Raw genomic sequence first — 26,901 nt, forward strand, 5'->3', positions numbered from 1 at the left:
CACAGAGGGAGCAACTCACCCCTGTCACACACACTGCAGTCACACAGAGGGAGCACCTCACCCCTGTCGCACACACTGCAGTCACACAGAGGGAGTACCCCACTCCTGTCACACATACTGCAGTCACACAGAGGGAGCACCCCACTCCTGTCACACACACTGCAGTCACACGGAGGGAGCACCTCACCCCTGTCGCACACACTGCAGTCACACAGAGGCAGCACATCACTCCTGTCACACACACTGCAGTCACACAGAGACAGCACCCCACCCCTGTCACACACACTGCAGTCACACAGAGACAGCACATCACTCCTGTCACACACACTGCAGTCACACAGAGACAGCACCTCACTCCTGTCACACACACTACAGTCACACCGGCAACACCCACTCCTGTCCACACACTGCAGTCACACAGGCAACACCCAACTCCTGTTACTATCTTTTCCACTCAATCAGTCCCAACCCATTCTGCACCCATTAAGCTAATCACACAATAAACCCTGAAGTGCCTTCTCATTGTGTGGCTGCCCTGGAACTGACTGAAAAACCTGTTTTCACGCAACTTCTCTGGCAGAAGCCCCCTGCAGCCCATTTGCAAATGTGTGCATCGATAAATCAAAAGTGGCAGTGGAGGGCTGGCATTTGTGAGAAGGAGAATGGAGAGGTGGGATACACACAACCCTCCTATTTCCCAGACAATCCCCTGATGCAATCACATAGCTTTATCTGAAACAGTCTCGGGGAGGAAGGTCTCCTCTAGCTGCCTTCTGATGTCTTTCTCTGGACCAATGCTTCCTCCAGCTCCTCATTTCCCAAGCGTGGCAGGAATGTTTCCTCTTCTCCTGTCACTCTCCACTGAGCCAAGGGATGGAAACCAGCTCTCCTGGATGTTTACAGGGTTCCTCTTCGGTTGTCACTTACCCAGGTAGAACACATGCCATCTTTCATTTGTCTTCATTAGTCAGTCCCCAAATTCCTTTACACTTGCTCCTCTGTGCTTCCACCGTGATGGCTTATCCTGGAGCTGTAAGTCTTGGAATGTGAAGCCTTCCAACTGCAGCTGACAGAACACCTGGATTTTCCCATCAGGTCACAGCCATGTTTTCAGTTGAGCTTCCTGGGTCTCCATCTGGTGCTCTGCAAATAGTCTTAGCTGTTCAGTCTTAGAGGCATCACAGAATAAGATCCAGATTGACCCGAGCCTGTGGGGGTCTAGGGAGCTCAGACACCAGCCTGTGAGAGTTTGGGGAGCTCAGACACCAGTCTGTGGGGGTGTGGCGAACTCAGACACCAGCCTGTGGGGGTCTAGGGAGCTCAGACACCAGCCTGTCGGGGGTGTAGGGAGCTCAGCTTTCTTGCACATAGTTCTGAGGTTTCCAATGAACACAACCTTTTCTGTAAACAAAAGCTTTTTGAAATAAAAATACATAGACCTTTCACTCATCTGAGTTCCACTCCTTGAATGTCACAGATTTACTTAAAGCATTGTTTCCGTCAGCAAAAGGTTGAAAGGAGCCGGAATGTCTTATTAGGAAATTGTACATAAATAAATGTTTTGCATGTTAGGAAACTCATACAGTGAGACAAAGCTTCAGTTATATTAACAGAAAGAAACATGTATGCATGTGCACGCGAATGCACACACAGACACACACACACACAGACACACACATACACACACACCCCTACCCATGAAACAATGCCCAGTGCTACTGGGTATGGTAACGTTTATCTGTTGTCCCAGCACATAGGAAGCTGAGGTAAGAGGAGTAATGGCTATAAGAGACTTTGCTTTAAAACTAAACAAGTAAGAAAAACAAAGAAATATAACATTAAAATTCAAAAATCAAACTTCCTCTAGAGGTCTGGTGTCTTCCCACACATGCCTTACTGTCCCCTAGACTGCTTTACATACTGACGAGCTTTCTCTGGGCTCATCTCAGAAGTTGTGGAATCATATATTAATATGTAGTTATATATTATATATCTTTATTATATATAATATAATATAATATATAATAATAATAAATCTGTAGACTTTTATTATAACTATTCACACAGCAAAGGTTATAAAGATTAACAGGAATAAATCTATTAATGGCACCTTTTTCCTGAGGTAGGAGACTTAAAATGACACATTTTTAGATGATTACACTTCCCATTTTCAACAGTAAGTGCACATTACTTCTAAGTTTAGTGAGCTCTCAGTACAAGGGTTAGTTTTGCCGATCGCTTCATCTAGAAGTCTGGTGTCTTCCCACACATGCTAAGAACCTTACTGCCCCCCCCCCCCGCCCCAGGTTGCTTTACATACTGAAGAGCTTTCTCTGGGCTCATCCTAGAATTTGATTTCCCCAAAGACCACGATGGCTGTGCCATCTTCAATGCCCAGGCTCTCAGCAGGCACACCTTTCTCAAGTCTTACCCTTTGGCCCCCTTAACCCATTTCCTTCTTTCCTCTCCCTTTCCCTCTCTTCACCTCTCCCTCCTTCCTTCCCTCCTCCTCTTTCCTCTCCCCCTCCCCTTCCCTCCCCTTGTATTCCCCATTCTTATTCAGAATGTTATTCACATTCTTTATAGATAATTTCATTTGGCCCTATTACCTGTTTTTTAAGGTTCAGATAATTTTCTAAGCACCTATATATATATATATATATATATATATATATATATATATATCCATCTTTATCCCATTTAAGGGAGGAGATAGCTGCTTCCCAGCCTGTCTGGGATGATTGATTTATGCTTATGTCACAGGGTTTTTACACGCTGGACAGGGTAGCAGGCGTGGCTCCGTGATCTCCTTCTGTCACCCCTCCCTCCTCCTCCTCAGCACCCATGCCGTCTGTGCTGAGTAAGAGCCGATTCTGTTGGTTTTCTCATAGCAGCATCTTTCTGAGGTGATGCTTTATTTAGGCAGTGCGTTAGAACAAAACAAAACAAAAAGAGTAGCAACAAAAAGCCTAGCACACCTACAGACTTAGTTCCCATCCCTTCTCATTTTTAGACAAGCAATATGAACATCAACCGAGAATTACAAGTTGGAGGTAAGCAGTCAGAGAAAAAGTAGGATTGCCCATTCAACACCAGGTATAATGGGGTTTTATGTTTCTGGAAATAGGGGTTTGTTTGCTTGCTTGTTTATTCCTGGGCTGATAGCCCAGTCAACAAGCGAAAAGATCCCTAGAATGCACGTCTTTAAAAAGCCGGGCATGGCGACCCACACTTACCTTCCCATCTCTGGGGAAGCAGAGAGAGGAAGGTCCCTGGAGTCCCCTGTCCCAGCCTTACCTACTTGGTTAGCCCCAGACCAGTGAGAAACTGTCTAGAGACCAAGGTAGATGTCATCCAAGGAACAGCACTCAAAGGTGACCTCTGTCTCCGTAGTACATGCATACACATACATCCCCACCGATTCACACTTACATGAACATGCATGTACTGTGTACGTGCACACACACAGAAACACAAACTCATACACACTAGAATACTAGATCAAGAGGTGGTAAATTATGTCTGTAATCTTAGTAATTGGCATTTAAGGTAGGGCAATTGCTATGAGTCCTGACTGGTAGTCTGCAGACTAGAATGGTATCTAAAAAGGAGAGAAAGATCCTCTCCTTGGGGAGAAACTGATGGCTTTGTGATTTTATTAGTAACAGTGGGGCGGGGATGTTTTCCTGGTTTAAAAAGAATGATAGCACTAAACATGGAGTTGACTCTGTAGTCAAGGAAAGCGTTTCATTTTTGTTTGTTCTCATAGTTTGTCTCCTGTCCATTCTTAACTTTTCTGTTTCAGGATCTTTGTCTGGGTGAGCGTGTGCTTGGTGTGTGTTTTGTTGGGGATGGAGAACGTGCTTGTGCCATGGAAGTCAGAGGACAGCCTTTGGTGGGTACTCACTTTCTACCTGGTTTGACATGGGATCTCTTGTCCAGCCCTTCCTAAGCCCACCTCGTCGGCCTCCGGTTTCTGGGAAGTCTTCTCTCTCAGGCTCTCTTGCTGCCACATCCAGCTTTATGTGGCTTCTAGGATGCTGAACTCTAACGCTCACACCCCTGTATCCACTGAGCCCTCTCCCTGGCCCCTTTACTGTTCTCCTATCCTTTCTTTGTGTGCCTCGGTCTCATCTCTGGCTGTACTCAGTTGTTTTCTCTTTACAGACTAACCTTTTAATACACATAAGATTTTTCATACACATTGCCATAATGCTTTCTGCTGGGGTGCATTCTCACCCTCTTTTGATAGGTTGAAGAACTGAGTCCCAGAAAGATTGGATAACCTGCCCAAGGTTTCACAGTGAAGGGTGAGCTGTTGAATCTAGATGGCTTTGCCCTGGACTGCAGGCACAGGGACTACGCCCAGAACCAGGACTCTTCCACCCTGACTCAGTGGAAAGTTTTGCTCCCCTTTTTTTTTTCTTTCAAGCTTCACAAAAATAAAGATATAAATCTGTTATATGAAAGTATCATTTTCTTAATTTCAATATATGTAAATTGGAAAGGCCTGCTGGGTAAGAATGAATGATGGATAAATCTAGGTCCTGAAAAACAATGCTCACTTTTGCCTCTAACTGATTTTAACCTTGAGGAAGCCATTTAATACTTCTCCTTTCACCCATTTGCCAGAGAATAAGGGAAAATTAAATGACCTTGAAGGCCCACTCCAGGCTTTAAAGGGAAAGCGGGACTACGGAAAGCTAGGTTGGCAAAGTGCACATTATCTAGCATATAGGAGGCCATGGATTTGATTCCCAACCCCGCGGGAACCTAGTGTAGTAGTGAATATCTGTAATCCCAGCAGCCGCAGAAGGATCCAAAGTTCCAGGTCATGCTCGGCTTCATAACAGCTTCATGAGATTCCTGTGAACTTATCTGGGAAAAGAAGAAAAAGATCCACTGAAATGTGTCAGCTGATTTAAGAGTGAACGCCATCATTGAGGAGTGCGGTAGACCGTGGAAACGCATTGGGTGCAGTCAGGGCAAATAGCTCCCTTGTTAGTGAGGTGGTGTTGAAGGCAACTAAAGGTATGTTATGACATATTAACATTATTATGTGCGCTGTCCCTTGACCGTGGCCTCTGAGCAGTGTACTGCAGTGGTTTGTGGAACATGTCTCAAAGGCCAGGTAATTATAGTCGTTCCACTGAGGCATGACAAATGGCCTCTCAATTTGAATTCTTTTATATGAAAAAAGAAAATTCCATGACAACAGCCCTGGCACTTAATTACAGGCTCCAGGTCTGAGAAAAATGGAGACAGTCAGTGGCTGCTCTGGAGAGAGAGAGAAGACAATAGCTGTGAGCCACCTGGGAAGAATCCGAACAGGGTGACATCACAGTGACACTGTAATAGCAGCCCGCTGCACCAGGGGACTTGATGCAGAGCACAATTCTCTCTTGGGTACATCACATCATCATTGTCTTACTGAATCCCCATCAAATGCTAGGCCTTGGGTACAGGAGGCAAAAAGGATCTCTCTGCTTCATGCCACCAGAAGTGCTTCTCTGAAGAAGGCCTTGCGCCTGAGAGATCATTTATCATTTCTTTTGAGATAGTGTCTCACTATCAGCTCTGGCTGGCCTGGAACTCAGGTCAGGGCGGAATGCTGCCTCTGCCTCCCGAGTGCTGGGACTATAGGCATATATCACCTCTCCCGGCCTCATAAATGTATTCATTTACTTAACACGTTTTTGTTTTAGGTTTTTGGGGTGACTGCTGAGCTCCCCAGAAGCTCACCAGTGTTTCTCTGCCATGTTTCTGAAGGCCTGGTATAAGCCAGACACCTTTCTAAGGTCTGGTGATGCCAAGTGAGACAACGTTCCTGCTTTAATGGAGTTTGACAAACAGTGGGGTGAGACCCAGTCATAAAAAAGCAATCAATAAACAATCTCTATGGTAATAAAAGCTATGAAGAAAATCAAGCTGTGTGATATGAGAGGGACTGGGTTAAGGGCAAGTCCCATAGGAGGTGACATTTGGGCTGAGCCCTACATGATGGGCCAAATGAGCCATGCCAAGACCTATTAGTGAGCGTTTTATGACGATAGTCCACAGAGCAAAGTCGCAGACTGGGGGAAGGCATTATTTGTTCTAAGAACACAGAGGCTGGTGTTGCAGGGTGAGATGTGGGATTGGGAAATGTCTGTAGTGGACTCGGAGGAGGAAGGCTCCACACAGAGCAGGATTCTGCAAGCTGCAGTGAAGGCTATTCTCCACACCGGGGGAAGATCTGGGTGGGCTCTGGCCAGGGGCTGTTGAGATCTTCAGTTTCTTTGGGAAGCTTTCTTCATCCCTGAGCTGCTTTGACATCAGGAAGCAAGCGCAAAGGAAAAATGTTTACTGAGCAAGTCGGGCAGCCTGAGTGAAAGTTAACAGGGAGGCTGTGCCTGGTGAAATGCCATACTATGTTGTTCTCAGGACAGGCCTGGCATGGACAGTGAGGTTGTCTAATATAAACTGTCACGAGAACATCTTAGCAGGGCTTTGTCCACACAAGGGAGTGCCTTTCTCTGCCTCTGAACCTTCCTTCAAACTACAGAAAGTAGTGCTTGGGTACTGAACAGTCTTGACTACATCTAGCCTTGGGGTTGTACTTACCTCATAGTATAATCTGTCTTAAAATGGTACAATGTTACAGGTAGGTAGTTTTTCTCCCTACCTATAATGTCTGAGGTAGTGTCTCAGAGATTTGATTTCTATATAATATATGTATCTGCATGTATCTGTTCCTGTGTATGTGTGAATGCTCAAATATGTGTATACACTTGCCTGTATTGTTTTCTTATTAATCTTTGAAAAGTATTTTCAGAGATGCTATCACATTTGAGCCTATAGGACCTGCCTTTGCTGGTGAAGTGGGGATGAGTGGATTAAGAATTTTATTGTAAACTCACTAAGTTGATTTATTTGATTTAAAAAGTATTTTATAAACATTCATGCTAATATTTGACATTGATCTGTAGGTAGGTACAAGTAGGGTACAAGTAGGTACAGCTATTTAGGTTAATGGCTTATTATTATGAGACACTCTTCTCTTACTTGGTATTAGAAGTTAATGCCAGAGGGCTAGGCAGGAAGCTCGGAGGTTTAAAGCACTGATTAGTTTTGCAGAGGTCCTGGGTTCAATTCCCAGCATCATATGGTGGCTCACAATCATCGAACAGGGGCTTAGACACCTTCTTCTGACCTCTGTAGGTATGGGACCGTAGGGGATGCACATACATGCATGCAGGCAAAACATTCACATGCATAAAATAAATATGAAACAAACTTGTAAAGAGCTGATGCCAGTGTTTGGTTACGAAACAAACTGTACTCCTGTTCCCCAGTTTCTAACGTGCACACAGTGACCTTTGAGCCCTGAGAGGTGATGGGCCAAAGGAAAAAGATATTCATTGTAAAAAAAAAAAAATAGTGACTCTTTCATGTGACACTTGCAATTGCTGGGCAGCTCTGGAAATATTCTAAGCTGGTTGCTGGAGTCAATTCAAGGAACCGTTGAGATCCCGATATCACCAGCAGTGTCTCTGCTGTCAGGCCCAGGACTTTAGGGATGTGGTGGCTTTGGTGGCACAATTTTCTACATCTAATATTGTATGCTTGCCACTTTGCATCCTGCCCTCAAGTCTTAATAAATGGACCAAAGATCTGGCTGGATGCTTTGCGATGAGTGATGTGTTTCTTCTGCCAAGTTGAATAAATACATTTGAAAGAATCACTGGCGAGTACAACCAAGTTAATTGATTAAATTTTTTTATTTTTTTATTTCCTGGACTCTGAAAACTGTTAGACATTTATTCTGTCATAGAAGTGCTCAGAAGAGACTGTTGATGTGTCCACAAGTGTTCCTTGCACGTTCCGCCTCTATGCCTGAAACTATTCTTTTCTTGAGTGGATAGGCCCCTGGGGCTGGATGTGAGTCCAGCTGACAGGCTGTCCCTCCTCCAGGGAAGACATGGACTGGCAGGTTGACATGCAATCTGATGTGATCTCTCTGTCTTCATTCTAGATGCTGAGGAATACCAGCCTCCAATATGGAAATCATACTGTGAGTACCAACACTGCGAAAATCTCTTTAACTGCCTGCCTCCTTGAAGGGCCCTTGCTGGGGGTGTAGTGCACAGGAACAGTCTCATAAGCAGCGCCCCCTGCCCAATCTCAAGTCTTCTCTTCACTGAGGAGAGGGTTAACTCTGTCAGTCTCTGTCAGAGAGGGGTTAACTTTGCACTTGTCTCCCTGACCAAAACCTCCAACAACCACTGACCTTTGTGACCCGTTTTAGGAATGTTCCAGAAGAGAGGGGGACCTTCAGTCTGGGGGCATATTTTCATTTTTTTTTTTGTGCATTTAGTCACCAAGGGCGAATGCATTGACTTCTGTGAATTATGCTCTTCGCTCGTCACCCCAGGGCTGTAATAGCATTTGACATGAACTGCTGAAAAACGAACACACAGTGTTCACTGGGGGTGACCTGTGAGGAGCATAGATCATGTCTGAGCATCGGCCACCTAGCAGCTCCTGTCAGGGAGGCGGCGGGTGATGGTGATTACCTCCAATTCTCTTTCTGTCTCCCTGGCATCATCCACCTGACCCAGGATTCTCTGTTAAAAGAAGGAAGAACTATAGCAGGATGGAGCCCATCGTGGCTGAGGCAGGGGCTCCTCTGGCCTCCCTGCTAGATAGCAGTCATAAGCGCTGAGTCACTGTTGATGTCTTGCTGCTGCCGTTCATTGAGGACCAGCTGCTGATGCTCAGGTTCTCAGTACACCCCTGATGGACAGGCACCACTGCTGTCTCTGCCTCCTCTGTAAGGAAACCACAGCTTATCAAGGGCAGAGACTTCTCCAAGAGGGGCTGGTGGCATTCAGACATAAGGTCCAAGTGTCCAGAGGCAAGCTAATGCTTAGCCTGCAAGTACTCAAGACTCCTTTTCTACTTGTTTAAAAAGGTAAACTGAGCATGGTAGCATATATCTGTAATCCCAGCACCCTGGAAGTAGAGGCAGGTGGATTTCTTTGAGTTTGAGGCCAGTCTTGTTTCCACAGTGAGTTCAAAAACAGCCAGGTCTGCATGATGAGACCCTGTTTGAAAAATTAAAGTCTCAGGTTTTCCATGTATGTGTCTGTCTGCTAATCACTGTAGTCATTTGTCACATAATGACACCTCCACCAAAAATGGACTGGACCTGTGACATCATATACCATCAGCATGGGCTTGTAGCACATGTGTCTGCTTGACTGTACCATCTAGGTTTATGTAAGTATATCCTGATGGTTGTATGAGCACACATCGCCTAACAAACATTTCTCAATATGTATTCCTATCGTAAATTGATTAGACATACACATGTGCACTTATTTGTTCTAATAATATAGAGGTGCATAAAACTGAACATCAAGGGACTGAAGAAATGCCTCAGCCAGCAGCACACTGCTTGCTTCACAAGCAGAAGGACTTGAATTCAGAACCCGGTACCTATGGAAAACCCTGTTGCCCATGGCTCTAATCCTAGCACCAGGGTAGAGACAGAAGAATTCCTAGAGCCAGCCAGTCTAGCCTAGTCAGTGAACTCCAGATGCACTTAAGAAACTCTGTCAAAAAAAAAAAAGAAGAAAGAAAGAAAGAAAGAAAGAAAGAAAGAAAGAAAGAAAGAAAGAAAGAGAAAAGAAAAGAGGAAGAAGAAGAGGAAGAAGGAAAAGCTGTAAAATGATCAAGGAAGAAAGTTGTCATTAACTTCTGGCCTCTATACATATGCACACACACACACACACACACACACACACACACACACACACAAACCCTATGCTAATCTGAGAGTGTGAATTTCCCATAATACACAAAACAGCCCCTGCCTCATAGCACAGTCCACCTCCCCTTTCTGACGTGTGCTTCCTGTCAGCTTGTGAGACATATGCCTCTCACGTTTAAAAATTTAAAGACATGCTGGCGACTGAGGCCTTTGTCACTTCGTTTTGTCTAATGGATTTCATGGCCCTTGGCACTCTCCAGCTTGCTTCTCCTCCCAGATAGATAGCCCTCATCCCTGTGTGCAGCTCATGCAGGAGCACCTCATTCTTTATTACACGAGTCTGTTCTCCCATCTGTGAAGTTAGGGGCTGTGAGCGTCTCTAAGGACCCTTTCCAATCTAGAGCTCTACTTTCCCATCTTCGATTTTAAAAGACAGTGCTAATGACTTAGTAATTGGATGTTTTTGTTTGTTTGTTTCCTAATGGAGTGTGAAGTACTCTGACAGTAAATCAACAAACTATCCCTAGGACGAGATGCTGGGTGCTCCTTGCTTTACTGGGCATTGCACACTGCCGTGCGTGCATTAACAGCCCAATAAATATTTGTTGAGCGAATGCCACTACGGGGAACTTAACTGAAACACAAGCCATTGGCTCAAATTCCTTTCCTCTTTTTCTAAATGACCTTGGGCCAACTAATTTATTTCTTAAGAGCAGTTTTAAGTCCGATGGAAGCTCGGGAGTGCACTGCTAACTATATCTCCACAATATCCATTTTACCAATCTGTTAGGTTGAAATTCTACTTTTACATCTAAAATCGTAAAACCTCACTTGCAGAAGGAGATAGTTTGAGCTATTTAATACAAACTTAGTGGTGTATACAAAGTTCTTTATTACATCAGACTAAAAGGCATTTGTTATTGAGAGCCCCCAAGTGAACCCAAGTGAATGACTTTATAAAAATGTAGGGCATATAATAATACACAGAACATCTAAGCCATGTTGAACAAAGACTTACAGAACACCACTAAAATGAGATTCTTGGGGACCATGGATCCAGGCATCCTTTGTAGGTGTCGGTTCCCTTGTGAACTACTTCATGTTTTGTGCTTCTCAGGCTCACGCTGTACTATCAAACTCTCAGCATCAGCATCACCGAAGCAACCATCACCATGTTTGGTATTTCTAATGATAAAGACTACAAATCAACAGTGAAGATAATGTGGCCCACATCTACCTACAGTGTACAGGCTAGTGAGGGGCAAGACACAAACCCATAGTCTGGAAAACAAAAATGAAAAGTTGATCTTGGTTCTCAGTGAAAACCAGGCAGTTTTCTTGGCTTTGCCATTGCTCCTACCTGTCAGCTGCTGCTGAGAGGCGTCGGACCCAGCTTTGATGTTATTCCTAACAAAAACTTAGTCTATGCCTGAAGACGGACTTTAAGAAATTCACCTTTGTTTTATCTCTAATTGTAATTGTAAAGCCCAACCAACTCCATTTTTGAAGAAACTCCATTTTGTGCAAGACCAGGGGCTAAACTGCAGTTCCAGGAAGGAAATCACAGAGTCATCCTGAGCAGGCATCCTATGGCAGCCCATCACCTTAGCGACAGCCAGTCAGGCTACAGTAGCAGGGTGAAGATGTACATAAATAACCTGCGACATCTGGCAGGGATAACTCAGCCATCCTGCCTGTCGGGTGCTTCTGTCCTTGTGTTCGGTTCCTGCAGATTACACCAGAAATGCAGTTTTTAACATACTAACTTGCTGACCTGTGCAGAAATTCCCCCAGCTTTCTGTAACCACAATAAAACCCTGAACCCCCATACCAAAGCCTCTCACTCTGACGTGCTGCGACAGTGAGAGTCTGAGAGACCTTGCTGGAGAGCTCATAATAAAGACCCTTATGTGTTTTACATCACAGTTGACTCCTCAGTGGTTTTGGGGTACCTGCAACTTGGGTGTAACATAATGTTCTTGGTTGCAAGTTAATAGAATATTCCAGTCAGTGGTCACATAGACTGACTTTAAAAACACCAGAGGCTCTGGATTCAGGTATGTTTGGGCATGACCCTTTCCACTCCCCTGGCCTTTTAAAATTATTATTATTATTATTATTATTATTATTATTATTATTATTATTTTGGTTCCACTTTTCTTCAGCTGGATTTTAACAAGTTCTTCCCATGTCATTTCTAGACAAACCCAATACCCCAAGGGCACTGCTTTCAGAAACATCAGGCAAAGAGACCACCCATTTATTAGTGCTTCGAGAAAAACATCAGAATGAAATTTCAGCCCTTCTTGACTTATTTTCCTATTCCTGACTTCATCTCTGTGGTCAAGGTGTTGGTAACTGCGAACTTTCCCAAACTGATCAGCATCAACTTTGGAATCAGTCCTGCAAAAAACCTGATCAGAAAATGTAGAGAAACACGGGAAGGGGGAAGAAGCTCACGGGTGCTAGGGAGGTAGCCACGAACAGCAGGCGTGTACATCGGGCAGTTAGGATCTATAGAAATCTTCTTTTCCAGCGGTGTATGGATGGCGTCCCTTCATTCAGTCATTCATGCACCTAGTGCTTATGAAGGCCCTGTCTGAAATCAGAGAGTGCACTTGGAGCTGTTGGGCCATAAGGATACATAAGACCAAGACTCGACTGGAGAAAGCCCAATGTCACATGATGGCCCCAAATTTCTGCTCTCTCTCCACTTCCCTGTGGGATGAGAAGATCTTGTTATCCTCTTAGAAACAAACACTATCACTTCCTTAGCTGTCCTTGGGATGCTCTTATCCCTAAACACCATACATCTGGAGCTCAACTAATAAAACCACCCCTCCCCTCCCAAAACCACAGGCAAAGTCACTGAGGAAGTGTTGGAGTTAATGGCCTAAAAAAACTGCCACTTTTGAATTCACTTAAAAATAACAAGGAAGCCACATTTGAATATTAAGTCAGAAGTGTGTGAAATGTAAGCCTGGAGCTGACAGGTTCAAAAGCCAACCATTATGAGACTAGTCTGATTTTCTTTAGTAAGAGACCAAAAGCAACCATGCAGCCGATGCTGGAATGACAGCTCTCCCAGGAGCCCTCCTCCAGTGGGAGGTCAGGTACTCAGAGCTTGTGCTGCTTTTTCTAAATAGGAGCTTGGAACCCCACACCCTTGATCTGTAGAACTGCCACAGTCAAATCACCTGACTGGAATATGATAGTAGTTGTTCTTTGACCCTATCCCAAGCTGTGAGTCATAAATAGCCAGTGTGCAATTTGTCAAACCCCATAGATCCTGCTTATGTACACAGATACCTGGCTCTCTGCTTTGGGGCCCCACACGCCTTGTCTTTGGGTTACCGTGGTGTCATTGGCCAAGCAGTGAATTTTAAGATAATATTTTATTAGCAAGGCAAAGCCTTCACATGGTAGCTAGAGGTGAGGTTGGAACCAGGAAGTCATCTACAGTACCAGTAACCTGCTGCTCACAGCTGGAGAAGACATGGCAGTGGCCAGGGTGGTATTGCTTATTCATTATCCACTGGCTAGAGGCAGTACTTTTAGAAGGGAGTGGACTGCAAAGCCCAGTCTGGAGGGCTAGGATCCACCCATCTCAGCCCTAAGTCCTGTGTTTGAGTGGATTAACATGTTGACTTCTCCCTCTGTTGACAAGGTGAGTCAACTTTTGTTACGAAAGAATTAAATATTAGCTTTCTCAATCCTTAGATGCCAAGGGGAGCGAGGTGTCCCTTCTCTACCACCACAATCCTCAGGGACCTCCACCACTGCCAAACAGGTTGGCCCAGTGGGAGAATTCTCTCCTGTGCTGGAGAAGGCCCCTGGCTAGGGAGGGCCCCCAGCATGCATGGGTCATTGCTATAGAAGCAGATGCTACCATGTCACCCCTCTGCTGTGGAACCACCTTAAGAATGGCAGTCATTCGTGCATTTTGTTTGGGAAGTATGATTTTTGAGTTAAATCAGGACGTGAGACTTTCAGACGTTGTGACATGTTTCATACCTTAAATGTGCCTTGGAGAATTATTCCCATGGCCGTTCAATTTGCTAACCCTTTCAATGATATACAGGACCCTTCTGAAAGCTAAGGTAGGAAGCTTCCTGGCTTTTGTTTGGCTTTCATGTCAGCATCTGGAGAGATAGACGCATAACCTAAGTGGTCCACTGGCTTCCTTTCCATTTTGGCAAACTCTGCTGCTCAGAGTACCTAGAGCAAGCCTTAGGAGTCTGCAGACCTTTCGGCTGAGAAAAGGACCACCTGCTAATGATGCCTGTCATGAGGGGCTAGGAGTGGAAGTAGCTGCCTGGCTTATTGTGCTTCAGGAGCCTTTCCCACTTCCTCTTCCAAAGCACCCCTGAAGCTTCTGTTCTCAGTGTGTGGCTGGTGAGGCTGCATTTCTCTAAGCCTAAGGGCCAAGTGCCCAAAGGGAGAGTTTCCAGGATCTGGGCTGCTGACATCAAGTACACTGTCCAGAAGTGCACCATGCCTGCATCCTTCAGTTCCACTAGCAGCATCCCAGCCCCTTCTCATCCGGGATCCTCTTTCCTTCATCCCCTCATCTTGCACACTCTCACAACCTCTGCTGTGTGTGAATAAACCATTGCTTTCAGTGCCACTGCTTCTCAGTGTCCCCTGCCTGGTCTCCCCTTTGGTGAGGTCAAGACAGTACCTCCGCCCTGGATGTGCTCGGGAATCTTCTGGAAAGGTTTAAGAAAACAGATTTTGAAGACTCCTTCCAGATTCATGGAGTGGATTGCACCAGGAATAGAGGCTAGGAATCTATATTGTGTGACAGCTTCCAGTAAATTCTAATGGGATCAGATCCACGTGGGGCTTTTCCAGCAACTGTGCTAGAAAGCCATTGACTTTGGGCCTGAATATCCAGATTTGAGACTTGATTTGGTCCTATTGTCTGTGTGACTTTCAGTGTCTTCAAAATGAGTTCTAACTTTGTTAGCACAAATGAATAAACCCTGGAGGAAGAGTCAATAAGAACATGCCAGAAAGTCTGATTTACAGCAAGCTCCAAGCAATGCCAGTGCCCTCGTTTGCTTTCTGTTGCTGCGATAAACACCATGATCAGAAGCAACTTGAGGAGGAAAGGTTTTATTTAGCTTAGAGTCATACTCTATCACTGAGGAAGTAGGGGTTGGGAACTCAAGGCAGGAATCTAGAGGCAGGAACTAAAGCAGAGACCATGGAGGAGTGCTGCTTACTAGCTTGCTCTCCATGGCTCTCTGACCTGCTTTCTTTTACATCCCAAGACCACCTGCCCAAGGGTAGTACTAGTAGGCTGGGTCCTCCTATATCAATCATTAATCAACAACGACTAAGAAATGTCCCCCAAAATATTCATCATCTCTGGCAATTAGGGAAATGCAAATCAAAACAACTTGGAGATTTTGTTTTACTTCAGCAAGAACGGCAAGATCAGCAAGACAGCAGACAACAGATGAGGGGAAGTGGACCCTTCACTCATTGATGGTGGGATCGCACACATGTCCAGTCACTCTGGAAATCAGTGTGGAGAAGTCTCAGAAGGCCAAAATTAAATCTATCATGTGACCCAGAAAATACCACTCGTTGGTATATGCCAAGAGGGCTAGATGACTTATACCACAGATGCCTGTTCAGCCATGTACGTGGTTGTTATATTCACCATAGCAAATAGGAGTAACCTAAATGTCCTATAAACCAGTATAATTAACGGATAGGAAATGAAAATGCGGTACATGTACTCTGTGGAGTATTATTCAGCCATAAAAAGTGAAATCCTGAACTTTGCAAGTAAACTAGAATAGATCATGTTGAAAATAGAATAGAATAGAACCAAAATCGATCATACTGAGTGGTGTAACTTAGGCCTAGAAAGATAAGGATCTCTTTCATCTGAGGCTTCTAGTTAAATCTTCAGATGTGAGTGCGTAGCTTGGAGTAACTGCAGAACCCAGGAAAGTAAGAAGGAACCATTACAGGGTTGGAGCTGATGGAGCAACAGAGAGAGGCATAACAGGGTACAAGTGATGTGAACAGAAAAATGGGAAAATGGGAGGCTGTAATTAGGGAAAGGAGGGGGATAAATACAGAAATAAATAATAAAATAAGCCATAAGGAACCGTGCTATTAACTATCTACTTAAAATATATCTATAATACATGCAGCTCTGTGTATATATTGTTTAAATGAAATGTTCCCATCTGGACTGACAATGCTCCAACCAAGGTCCATAGACTAGCAACAGCAACAAAAGTAATTCCTGGCATGAGAAGCCCTCTTTTGGGCTGTTCATGGTTGTCTGAGAGACATTAACGCATTTTAGACTATTGCCATTGTACTTGCTTGCCCTTCAGAGGTGGAAGGTAAGTCCTTATTGCTGAAGATGCCATCCACTTCGGACACAGAACACAGAGACCCCTGAGCTGGAACTGACCCAAAGCCTCCTTGAGGACTAGAAGGCAAGGTGTCATGCAAGTTTCCAGAGGGAAATAACCAATGATCCTACCCAGCTGTGACACCTACGGATCACAGCAATGGCCTGCCGGCACAGCACAGTAGCCCTAAGGGTCAGTGCTGGCCTGCATAATTTGGTGGTAGCCAATAGCATTATAGCATCCTAATTGGACTTAAGACCTGCTCAACAAGAGAGAAGTCAGGTCTGGTACTAGCAACCAAGCCAGCTACCAAGGGAAGTCATGAATCTTGGAAGAGAACTTCCAACTGTCGTCTACTAGATCAGCAAAACCCCTAACTACCTTCTAAATATCTCCTTATACCCACAGATGAGTGGAACCCTCACCTCTTGTCAAACAAACCTCTCTTTGTAACAGAAAGAGACTGTTGCAGAAAACTGCAGCCAATCTAAATGCTAAATTGTGGGGCCCAGTCCCAACTGTTACAATTACAACTCTTATTCCTAAGGCTCAGGGATCATTGTAGAAGAAGGGTGAAAGAAAGGTCTGAAGAGCCAGAGGAACAGGGGATTTGCTGTGAGTTCCTGTCTAGTCTGGATCCCAAGTTTGACCAATATGACTGCCCAAACACAAGCTGAAGAAGCACAAGAGACATGCAGATGAGAGACAGCTCAAGAGGCCTTAGCCCCACACAAAGGGCTATAGTCAGCTAAGGAATGCTGAGAACAGGAGAGATAGCCTTCCCCAGGGAAGAGCTCACCAACTGATTGTCCAGTATCAAATGGTCAGCCCTGAAAGCATATATACGGGTAACATTATACAGTGTGTGTGTGTGTGTGCGTATATATATATATATATATATATATATATATATACTATATACACATAGACACATGTGTATAATAACAGTTAATAAAAGAGACTATGAATTTGAAAGAGGGCAAAGGAGGTGTGTATATGGAAGAGTTTGAAGGGAGGAAAAGGAAGGGAGATATGATGTAATTATACTGCAATTCCCAAAATAAAAGAAATGATTTTTCAAAAGAGAAGAAAATGCCCCCAGTCTTGCCCACGGGCTGGCCCATCTGGCACAGACATTTTCTCAAATGAGACTCCCTTTTCTTCTACCCGTTGGTCTGTACCTATAGCTACCCCCACCTGAGTCCCTCAAAGAAAGACCCATGCCCCTTTGCCCTAATGACCCAGGAAAGTCGAATGGCTCCCCCTTGTGCCAGTCCTTGAAGCTCTTGTCCAGTGTGGATGTGTGACTGTAACATGACCCCCTCAGGTTCACCTTGAAGGCACAGCCATCCCTTCATCAAGTTCTCTCTGTACTTGGTGCTGGTGACATTGCAGCCCACAGAGCCATGTGGCTGGCCTTGTGAGCCCACACAGTAGTCAGGACAGAGAGTATACAGGAAATAAAAAACTTGGTTTTGTCTATGAATGGTTTTCATGGGAGTGAGGGCTGTGAGGAAACCAGGCAGCTGGAGGGAGCAGAGCCGGGTGTTCTGCATGGGCACAGCTGCCAAGGCTTCTCAGAGACACCAAGACTGAGGCGGAGACCTGAGGGGCTGCGCTGAGTTACCATACGGATGGCTCGGCAAAGAGCCACACAGATGAAGGGAGTACAAAGGGCCCGAGGCAAAGGGACGAGGAAACTAGGACTTTGAAATCCAAAGACCATAATTCAGCTGAGTGTCCTCAGGCTGATAATTAACTTCTCTGTGCTGTCTTTCCTTTCCTCGTTGGTAGAGCAAGAATGTAAGCAACACCAAGTTGGGTTTTCTGGGTTTTGTGAAGACACGGAAGTGTTGTCTGGAGTCACTGGCAGGCTAATCTTAGGAAGCCCTTCCTTTCTCTGTGCCTGCATCCCATTCACCCTCGCAGCCTCTTCATAATGCTGACAGTGGTGCCTGGCACTTAGCAGATGCTCATACATTTGCTGATGTGACTTGCAAAGGAGCATTTAGCTCAGACTTCTCTAGTCTTGTGACAGGCACCCCTCCTTAGACTCCTCCATCACAGAAGGTATTCACAGAGCTGTCCCCACAAGTCCCCAGAGAGCTGCTGGCTTCAGGGAGCACTAACAATGGGAAGAGAGGTGAGAGGGGAGTTTTTCTGCCATTCCACTTGGGTGTAAACCTCTGTGAGTTTTACAGGGACTCGCCTTTGCAGTTTACACGACCCTCTGTTACAGCCTCATCCTGCTATGAGCCAATCCAGAAAGTGTCCTACTGGTACGAGATGAACAAAGGGACTTCCTGTGCAGCTTCCTGGGGTCCTGAGGATGGCAAGAATCCTTGTTTCTCTGTCAGTGGCCAGCTTGTCCTCATGTCCCAATTCTGCAAGCATTCTTACCGACTCTGTCTCTCAGAACCTTTCTTATTTTTGAGTAAGTGATACCCATGTGTGGTTCCCAGATCAAGACACCAGAAGGATATTCATGCAGAGCTCTATCTTGCTGCTGTCCTTTCTCTCTCTTTTCATTTCTCAAAGGCAATTGCTTTCATTACTTCCTTGTTCCTGCCAGAGCTTATTTATAAAGACATAAGCAAGAATGAATACAAACAGACTATTTCTTTTATCCTTTTCTTACAATGAAACTGTTCCCTCCGTCCCTCCGTCCCTCTCTCCCTCCCTCCCCATCACCCCCCCTCTCTGTGTGTGTGTGTGTTTAGATACAGCAGTCGTCTGCTCTCTGTGGGACATTGGTTCCAGACCTACTGCAAATGCCAGAGCTGAAGATTGGCTCCAGTTGTTACTATAAATTCATGTAGTATTTGTGCATGAAACATACACAGCCTCCTATGGATGTCAGATTGCCCTAGATGACTTTCAGTGCCAGATGCAATGTGAAGCACAATGTAAACAATAGGTTCCCAAGTGTTTGAGGAGCACTGGTGAGGAAAGAGCAATACATGCTTGGTATGGGCACAGTTTGTTTCCAAATGTCTTTGGTGAGCATTTAATTGACTCTGCAGGTGAGAAAGCCTTGAGTACTGGGGCCTGGCTGTGTGCTGTCTCCCCCTTGCCCTTTTTTGAACCAAACTACATAAGCAAAAGACCTGTAAGGTTAAAGCCCAAACAAAAATTATAAGACACACACACAAAAATATCTCCAGTACCACTGAGTTCATTTTGTGTCAGCCATCTACAGAGTGGCACAATGTCTGCCTCTTAACTGGGGTTTGTATATCGGGTGAGACTCCCATTGTAGAAAACTAATTTTTCTTTTGTCAGTGACTTTCCGTTGAAGATGGCTTTTGGGTTAGGGGTGGGGTGTTGAGATCCTATCTGCTTGAGACCTGTACAGACCCTGTGCATATAGCCTCAGTATCTATGAGTTATATATGCATCAGTCTTATTGTGTCCAGAAGGCCTTTATTCCCCAGTGTCTTAAATCTCTACCGGTTCTTTTTTTTTTTTTTAAGATTTATTTATTTATTATATGTAAGTACACTGTAGCTGTCTTCAGACACTCCAGAAGAGGGCATCAGATCTTGTTAAGGATGGTTGTAAGCCACCATGTGGTTGCTGGGATTTGAACTCCGGACCTTCGGAAGAGCAGTCAGGCGCTCTTACCCACTGAGCCATCTCACCAGCCCCTCCACCGGTTCTTATATGTGTTCTACCTCCCCTTTCACAGATTTCCCTGAACCCTGAGCGCACAGGTTTAATGGAGTCTGAGTGATCCAGTGTCCCTCTGCACACTGTCCACTGCAGGGAGAAGCGTCTCTGATGATGGCTGAGCAAGACTTTGATCAATGAGTATAGAAGGATGTTATTAGGAATCATTATATTGCTACTTTCCATAAACAGAACAGTAGTATTTGGTTTTCCCCCAGGTCCCAGACCTATCAAGTCTCAGCTTCTTTGGCGCCAAAACAATGCTGGATATGTGTTTCATTTATTTCATTGAGCGGCCTTAACTCCAATCAGGTAGTGGTTGGTTACTCCCACAACTTTTGTGCCTCTGTTGCACCAGCATATGATGCATACAGGTCACCATCATAGATCCGAGAGTTTGTACCTGGGTCACTGTTTACTGTTCTTTGGTAGCATGCACAGTAACTTCCAGTACCACTGACACTAGGTAGTAGGGGTAAAGGCTCTAGGTAGTCACTAGCTTCAGTTATTTGTGCTCAGTGAGTTAGGTAGGGATTATCTTCAGCAAGAGGGCCCTATGAGCGTTTTGTAAAGAACAATCAATGAATAACTTTAGCAATGGTCTAAGTTGTTTGGGGGTTTCCATGGGGACCCTTTGTTGAACAACTCAATTAGATGTAAACTATTCCACTAGAGGTTTCATTTGTGGAAAGAGGTGTCTAGTTAGAGCTTTGTCGCCCTGATATTTGGTGATTCCATTTAGATTTCTTTCAGATATGTGTATATTTTAGGAAGCTTCTACTGAGGTAGGTTTCCATGAGATCCCTCGACTGGCCTTATGCTTGGCTGTCCTCCCTTATTCCCTCCTATCCTTCTCCCCTTCCGTCTTTGACCCTCCGATCCAGTCTCCCCAACCCTCATCCATTCATAGCTACCTATACTATCTCCTCTTTTAAGGAGCTCCTTCCCTTCCCTCCAAGTTCCTTACTATACACAAAACCACCGTACATATACAGACTGTAGCCTGCTCTTCAAAGACTTAACCGCTAACTTCATGTAAGGGAATACATCTTTTTTTTTTTTTTTATCTTTTGGAGTCCAGATTACCTTGCTGAAGATGATTTTTTTCCAAGCTCCATCCTTTGCCTTCAAATTCCATTATTTTTTGTTTGTTTGTCTGTTTTAACAGCCGAGTAATATTTCATTGTATAAATGCACCACATTTTCTTTGTCCGTTCATCTGCTGATGGGTAGATACCTAGGCCTTTTCCAGATTCTGGCTGTAATGAATAGAGTAAGGTACATGATTGATCAGTGTCTGTTTAGTAGGATGTTGGGTTTATGCCCAAGAGTTGTATATCTGTATCTTGAGGTAGATCTGTTTTCGGCTTCCTGAGGAACTGCCACGCTCATTTCCATAGCGACTATACAAGTTTGCATTCCCACCAGCAATAGATGAGTGTTCCCTCTACCTCAGATCGTCACCAGCGTGAGTTGTCAGGTTTTATTTTTTTTTTTAATTGATTATGGCCATTTTAACTGGTATAAGATAAAATCTCAGTGTAGTCTCGATTTGCATTTCCCTGATGACTAGGGATGTTGAACATTTCTTTTAAGTGTTTCTCAGCCATTTGAGTTCTATCTTTGGAGAATTCTGTATAGATATCCACCCCATTTTTACTTGCGTTGTTTTTCTGTTGTTCACTTTTTTTGAGTTCTTTATATATTTTGGATATTAACCCTCTATCGAATGTGGAGTTGGTGAAAAGAAAAGAAAACTTTAACCATTTTGTAGCCTGCCACTTTGACTAATTTTGTCCTTTTCCACACAGAATCTTTTCAGTTGCATGAGGTCTGTTTATTAATTGCTCTTAGTGCCTGTGTTAGCAGTGTCCTGTTCAGAAAGCTGTTTGCTGTGCCAATGAGTTCAACGCTATTCCTGCTTTCTCTTCTGTCAGATTCAGTGTATCTGGCTTTATGTTGAGGTCTTTGATTGTTGGAAGTTGAGTTTTCTGCAGGATAAGTATGGGTCTGTTTGCTTTCTTCAACATGCAGCCATGCAGTCTTTTCCCCCCAGTATTTATGGCTTCTTTGTAAAAACTCAGGTGTCCATAGGTGAATTTAGGTTTAGGTCTTCAGTTCTATTCCATTGATCAACATGACTGCTTTTATGCCAACAAGTTGCTGTCTTTATTGCTGTAGCTCAGCTGCATGGTAGTATAATTTGAGATGGTGGTGGTGGTGGTACTTTCAGCTGTTCCTTTATTATTCAAGCTAAAACGTTAGTTATCCTGGGGATTTTGTGTTTCCATATGAAGCTGAAAGTTGTCATTTCAAGTTGTGTGAAGAATTATGTTGGAACTTTGATGAGGATTGTGTATAATCTGTAGATTGCTTTTGGTAGGATGTCTCTTCTCACTATATAAATCTTTTTTAATTAATTGCTTTTATTCATTTATCTGACATCCTGACTGTCACTATGTAAATCTTACTAATCCATAAACATGGGAAATTTTCCATCTGCTGATATCTTCTTCAATGCCTTAAAATTTTATCACACAAACCTTTCACTTGCTTGGTTAGAGTTACACCAAGTTATATTTGAAGCTATTGTGAAAGGTGGTGTCTCCATGATTTCTTTCTCAGTCCATTTGCCATTTGTATAAAGGAGGGATACTAATTTTATGTGTTAATTTTCCTGCCACTTTGCTGAAAGTATTTATTAGCTGTATGAGATTCCTGGTGGAGTTTTGGGCGTCATTTATGTTATATACGCACATGATGATAAATAAAGATGTTTAGAAATCTTCTTTTTTCTCCTTGTATCTCCTTGCTCTCCTTCATTTGTCTTATTCCTCTGGCTGAGACTCCAGGTACTATACTGAATAGGTCCGGAGCAGTTGACAACCTTATCTTGTTCCTTATTGTGGTTGGAATTTTACTTTTGAGTTATTCTCCATGTGGGTTGAAGTTGTCTATGTGCTTGCTGTGTCGAGGTATGTTCTTTAAGTCCCTGTTCCCTCCAGGACTTCTATCATGAAGGGATGTTGGATTCTGTCAGAGGTTTTTGTTTTGTTTTGTTTTGTTTTTGCGTCTAATGCTGAAATCCAATGCATATCTAATGATATGATCATGTGATTATGATGGATTACATACACATACACATACAATACACATACACATACACATATACACATACATGTGTTTTCCTTCCTGCATCTCTGGGATTAATCCTACTTGCCTTAGTTTGGGTTATTATTGCTGTGATAAAACACCATGACCCAAAGAATTTGGGCAGGAAGGGTTTTCTTTGGCTTATGTTTCCACATCTTAGCCTATCACTGAAGACAGTCAGGACAGGAATTCAAACAGAGCAGAAACCTGGAGGCAGGAGCTGATGCAGAGTTACGGAGGAGTGCTGCTTACTGGCTTGCTCCCATAGCTTACTCAGCCTGCTTTCTTAGAATTTAGGACCACCAGCCCAGGGGAGGCCTCACCCACAGTAGGGTGGGTCTCCCCCATCAATCAATAATTAAGAAAATGCTCTACAGACTTGCCTACAGCTTGATCTTATGGAGGAATTTTCTCAGTCGAGATTCCCTCCTCCCAAGTGATTCTAGCCCAGTGGTTCTCAACCTTCCTAATGTTGCAACCCTTTAATACATTTCCAAATGTTGTAGTGACCCCCAACCATAAAATTGTTTCATTGCTACTTTGTAACTATGATTTTGTTGCTGTTACAAATTGTAGTATAAACATCTGATAAGCAGGATATCTGATGTGACCCCATGGGTTATTGTCCCACAGATTGAGAATTGCTTCTCTAGCCTGTGTCAGAGTGTCATAAAGTTAGGGAGCACACAACTTGATGATGGTGGATCATCTTTATATGTTCTTGGATTTGGATTGAAAGTATTTTATTGAGAATTTTTACATCTATGTTCATAAAGGAGATTGATCTATAATTCTGTCTTTTGTCTTTGAGTGGTTTAGCTATCAAGGTAATAAAAGAGTTAGAAAATGTTCTTTCTATTTCTATTTTATGGAATAATTTGAAATGTATTGGTATTAATTTTTCTTTGAAAGTCTGGTAGAATTCTATGCTACATCCATCTTGGTCTGGTTTTTGTTGTTTGTTTGTTTTTTGATTGGGAGACATTCAGTTGTTGCTTCTATTGCACTAGAGGTTATGGGTCTGTTTAAATAGCTTATCTGGTTTTGATTTAACATTAGTAGATACTATATACCAAGAAATTGATCCATTTCTTTTAGATTTTCTAATTTGGTAGGCTACAGATTTTTTAAGTATGTCCCTAGGATCCTCTGGATATCTTGCTTTCTGATGTTATGTCTGTCTTTTTATCTCTAATTATATTAATTTTGATCTTCTCTCCATATTTTAGTTGATTTGGCTAAGAGTTTATCAATATTATTGATTTTTATTTCATTAGGTCTTTGTATTATTTTTTGTTTGTTTGCTTACTTCTACTTAATTGATTTCAATCCTGAGTTTATTTCTTGCTGTGTATTCCTTTTGCGTGTTATTTTTTCTTTTTTGTTCTAGAGCTTTTGTGTATACAATTAAGTTATTAATATGTGATATCTCCAAATTGTGTTATATAGGTGCTCAGCGCTATAACTTGCCTTTTAGAATCACCTTCATGGTGTCCTATGAATTTGGGTATGTTGTATTTTAATTTTCATTCAATTCTAAAACGTTTTTAATTTCTTTCTTTATTTCTTTATTGACCCTTTTTTTTTTTTTTTAATTCAGTAGTGAGTGGATCAATTTCTGTGAGATTGGAAGATTTCTTCTGCTGTTGATATCCAGCTGTAATCCACAATGGTTGAATAGGTCAGGGGATGTTATTTAATTTTCTTATATCTGCTGAGATTTGCTTTGTGGCCAACTATTATGCTAAACTGTGGAGAAAGTTCCTTGAGGTGACGAGAAGAGTATTTCTCTGTGTTTTTTTGTAAAATGTTCTGTAAGTAACTGCTAGGTTCTGTAGTTGTTTAGCCTGGTTCTTCTTCCCAGCCCCATGCTCCCAGAAATAAGACTCAGACTCAAAATATATTTACAAACATCTTAGCCATATAGCCAGGCTCTTTTCTGGCTAGATCCCGACTTAGATAACCGGATTATGGTAACCTACATTCTGCTCCATGGATGGTCACCAGTGCTCAGGAATGATGCATCTGTCTCCTCACATGTTCCCAGGTGGATCTCCTGCCTCTCTCTCTATCCCAGAATTGTTTCTGCCTTTAAGCCATTGGCTATAGGCTTTTTAATTGACATGTGATGCATCCATACAAAAGAAGATTGAAGGGAACACTATGTATCTGCAAAAAGAAAGGAAACCAACTTGGTTAAGAAAAGAACATGGTGTGTGGTGAGGCGAGAGCATGTGGAGCACAGCACCATGCCAAGGCCCAGCTCTTGAACCTGAAGCCCTTTGAGCCTCTAGGATGCTGGGGTATAGCCTCATACTTCAGGGAGGGTTCTAGGCAATGATGGAGCCTTATAAATGTAATTCATACATGAAGTGTTGATGAGGGCACTGTCTGAAGGATAAAGAGGGAAAGTGGGATGTGCAGACAGTCTTAAGATCAGCCCTGAGGACCTCCTATGGTTGGTGAGTTGGTAGAACAAGAGGAGAGACAGCTCCAGGTCTGTAAAAGAAAAACCCAAGTGTGAGGGAAGTTGAGTGGAGAGGATTGACAGTGGCCAGTGCACTCAGCTCGCTATTCTTCCCGCCCCCCTTTCCATGCACAGCTTCATCAGGACCTGCAGGCTTTCCCTCCAGATTGGAGTCGGTTGTTTGGAAGCCATCTTCTTAGCTGTCTTTCTTGGTGTCTTTCTGAGCCAAGAAGTCATGCTGGGCTCTGCTGTCTTTCTATATGTGGGTGCGTTTTCCCTTGGGTGGCACATGAACGTGGGCACCTCACACTCGGAAGTGTAGCAGATTCCAACCCTGGGCAGCAGTACCTAGTTTGCTCTATGCTGATGCTGTGGTGTCCATACTTAATTGGGTAAGAAAGCAGCCATGATGAGCTGAAGGAACCAGGGGGTTGTAATTATAGATGAAGTCCCATAGTTCCCATGTCCATATCCACACAGTGTGCCTCTTCTTTAAGATTCTTCTGCTTTATTTTTTTGGACTGAGATTTTTGTACTTGTATTATTTTGTTTTCTTAAAATACCTTATTGAATGGAGATTTTACCTTTTTATAGACTTACTCTGTCTAAAATTCATTTTTCTTCTTCAAGATTCTGTATATAGGACTAACTTGGTTTATTTTTAGCATCCTTTTTCATGGCATTGGAGGCTGAGGTAATGGCACAGGGTAGCTGTTCCCTGGTAGAGCTCAGAGGTAGCTTCTTGCCTTCACAGACAGGGAGCCCTGCATCAAATCCTGGCACCACAGAAAAGAAAGACAGGAAAAGAGGGATTAAAGGAGGGAGACAGGAATTCATACTAGTCCAGCAGAAGAAAAAAAATCCCTCATTTTAATCTGAAAAAAAAAAAAAAAATCCTAGTTAATTGTCTGGTGAGCTGTGCTCTATGCATCTCCTGCCTCGCGCATGCCTTCTGCATACTGTGAGCAGAATACCATGCACGCCCAGGAAAGCCGCTTCAGAAGAAAGGGCTTCTTTGGCCTCCATGTCATGTTTATAGTCTATTATGCAGGATCCTGGAGGCAGGAACTGAGGCAGAGGCCATGGAGGGGTGCTGCTTACTGGCTTGCTCTCCATGACTTGCTCAGTTTGTTTTCTTATACTCTGCAGGACCAAGAGTCCAAGGGTGGCTCCACCCACAGTGGACTGGGCCTTCCCTTATTATTCACTAATCAAGAAAATGGCCCCACAGACTTGCTTCTAAGCCAATCTTATGGTGGCATTTTCTCAACTAAGATTTCTCCTCCCAGATGACCCTGGTTTGTGTTGAGTTGACAAAAACAAAAACTACAAAACAAAACAACAACAAGATCTATTCAGGACACACGCCTGTCATTTAAACAGGTTCAGATAATTATTAAGATTTGAGGGCACCCAGACAAAAGCAAAGAGAAACAGCAACAGATGGGACGATTAGTCAGATGAATGAGAATCTG

General features: G+C 43.6%; 1 protein-coding gene across 1 annotated transcript in view; it reads left to right on the forward strand.

Annotated features, from left to right (window-relative positions):
• The window catches only part of Chn2 (chimerin 2), a 262,148-nt gene that overhangs the window by 127,781 nt on the left and 107,466 nt on the right, over nt 1-26,901 (forward strand). Inside the window, exon 2 of the mRNA XM_021191644.2 lies at nt 8,015-8,053. Within this exon, the coding sequence (XP_021047303.1) occupies nt 8,015-8,053 (39 nt within the window). The remainder of the gene's footprint in view (nt 1-8,014; nt 8,054-26,901) is intronic.

This window comes from Mus pahari, chromosome 2, assembly GCF_900095145.1.
Source record: "Mus pahari chromosome 2, PAHARI_EIJ_v1.1, whole genome shotgun sequence".
Lineage (NCBI taxonomy): Eukaryota > Metazoa > Chordata > Mammalia > Rodentia > Muridae > Mus > Mus pahari.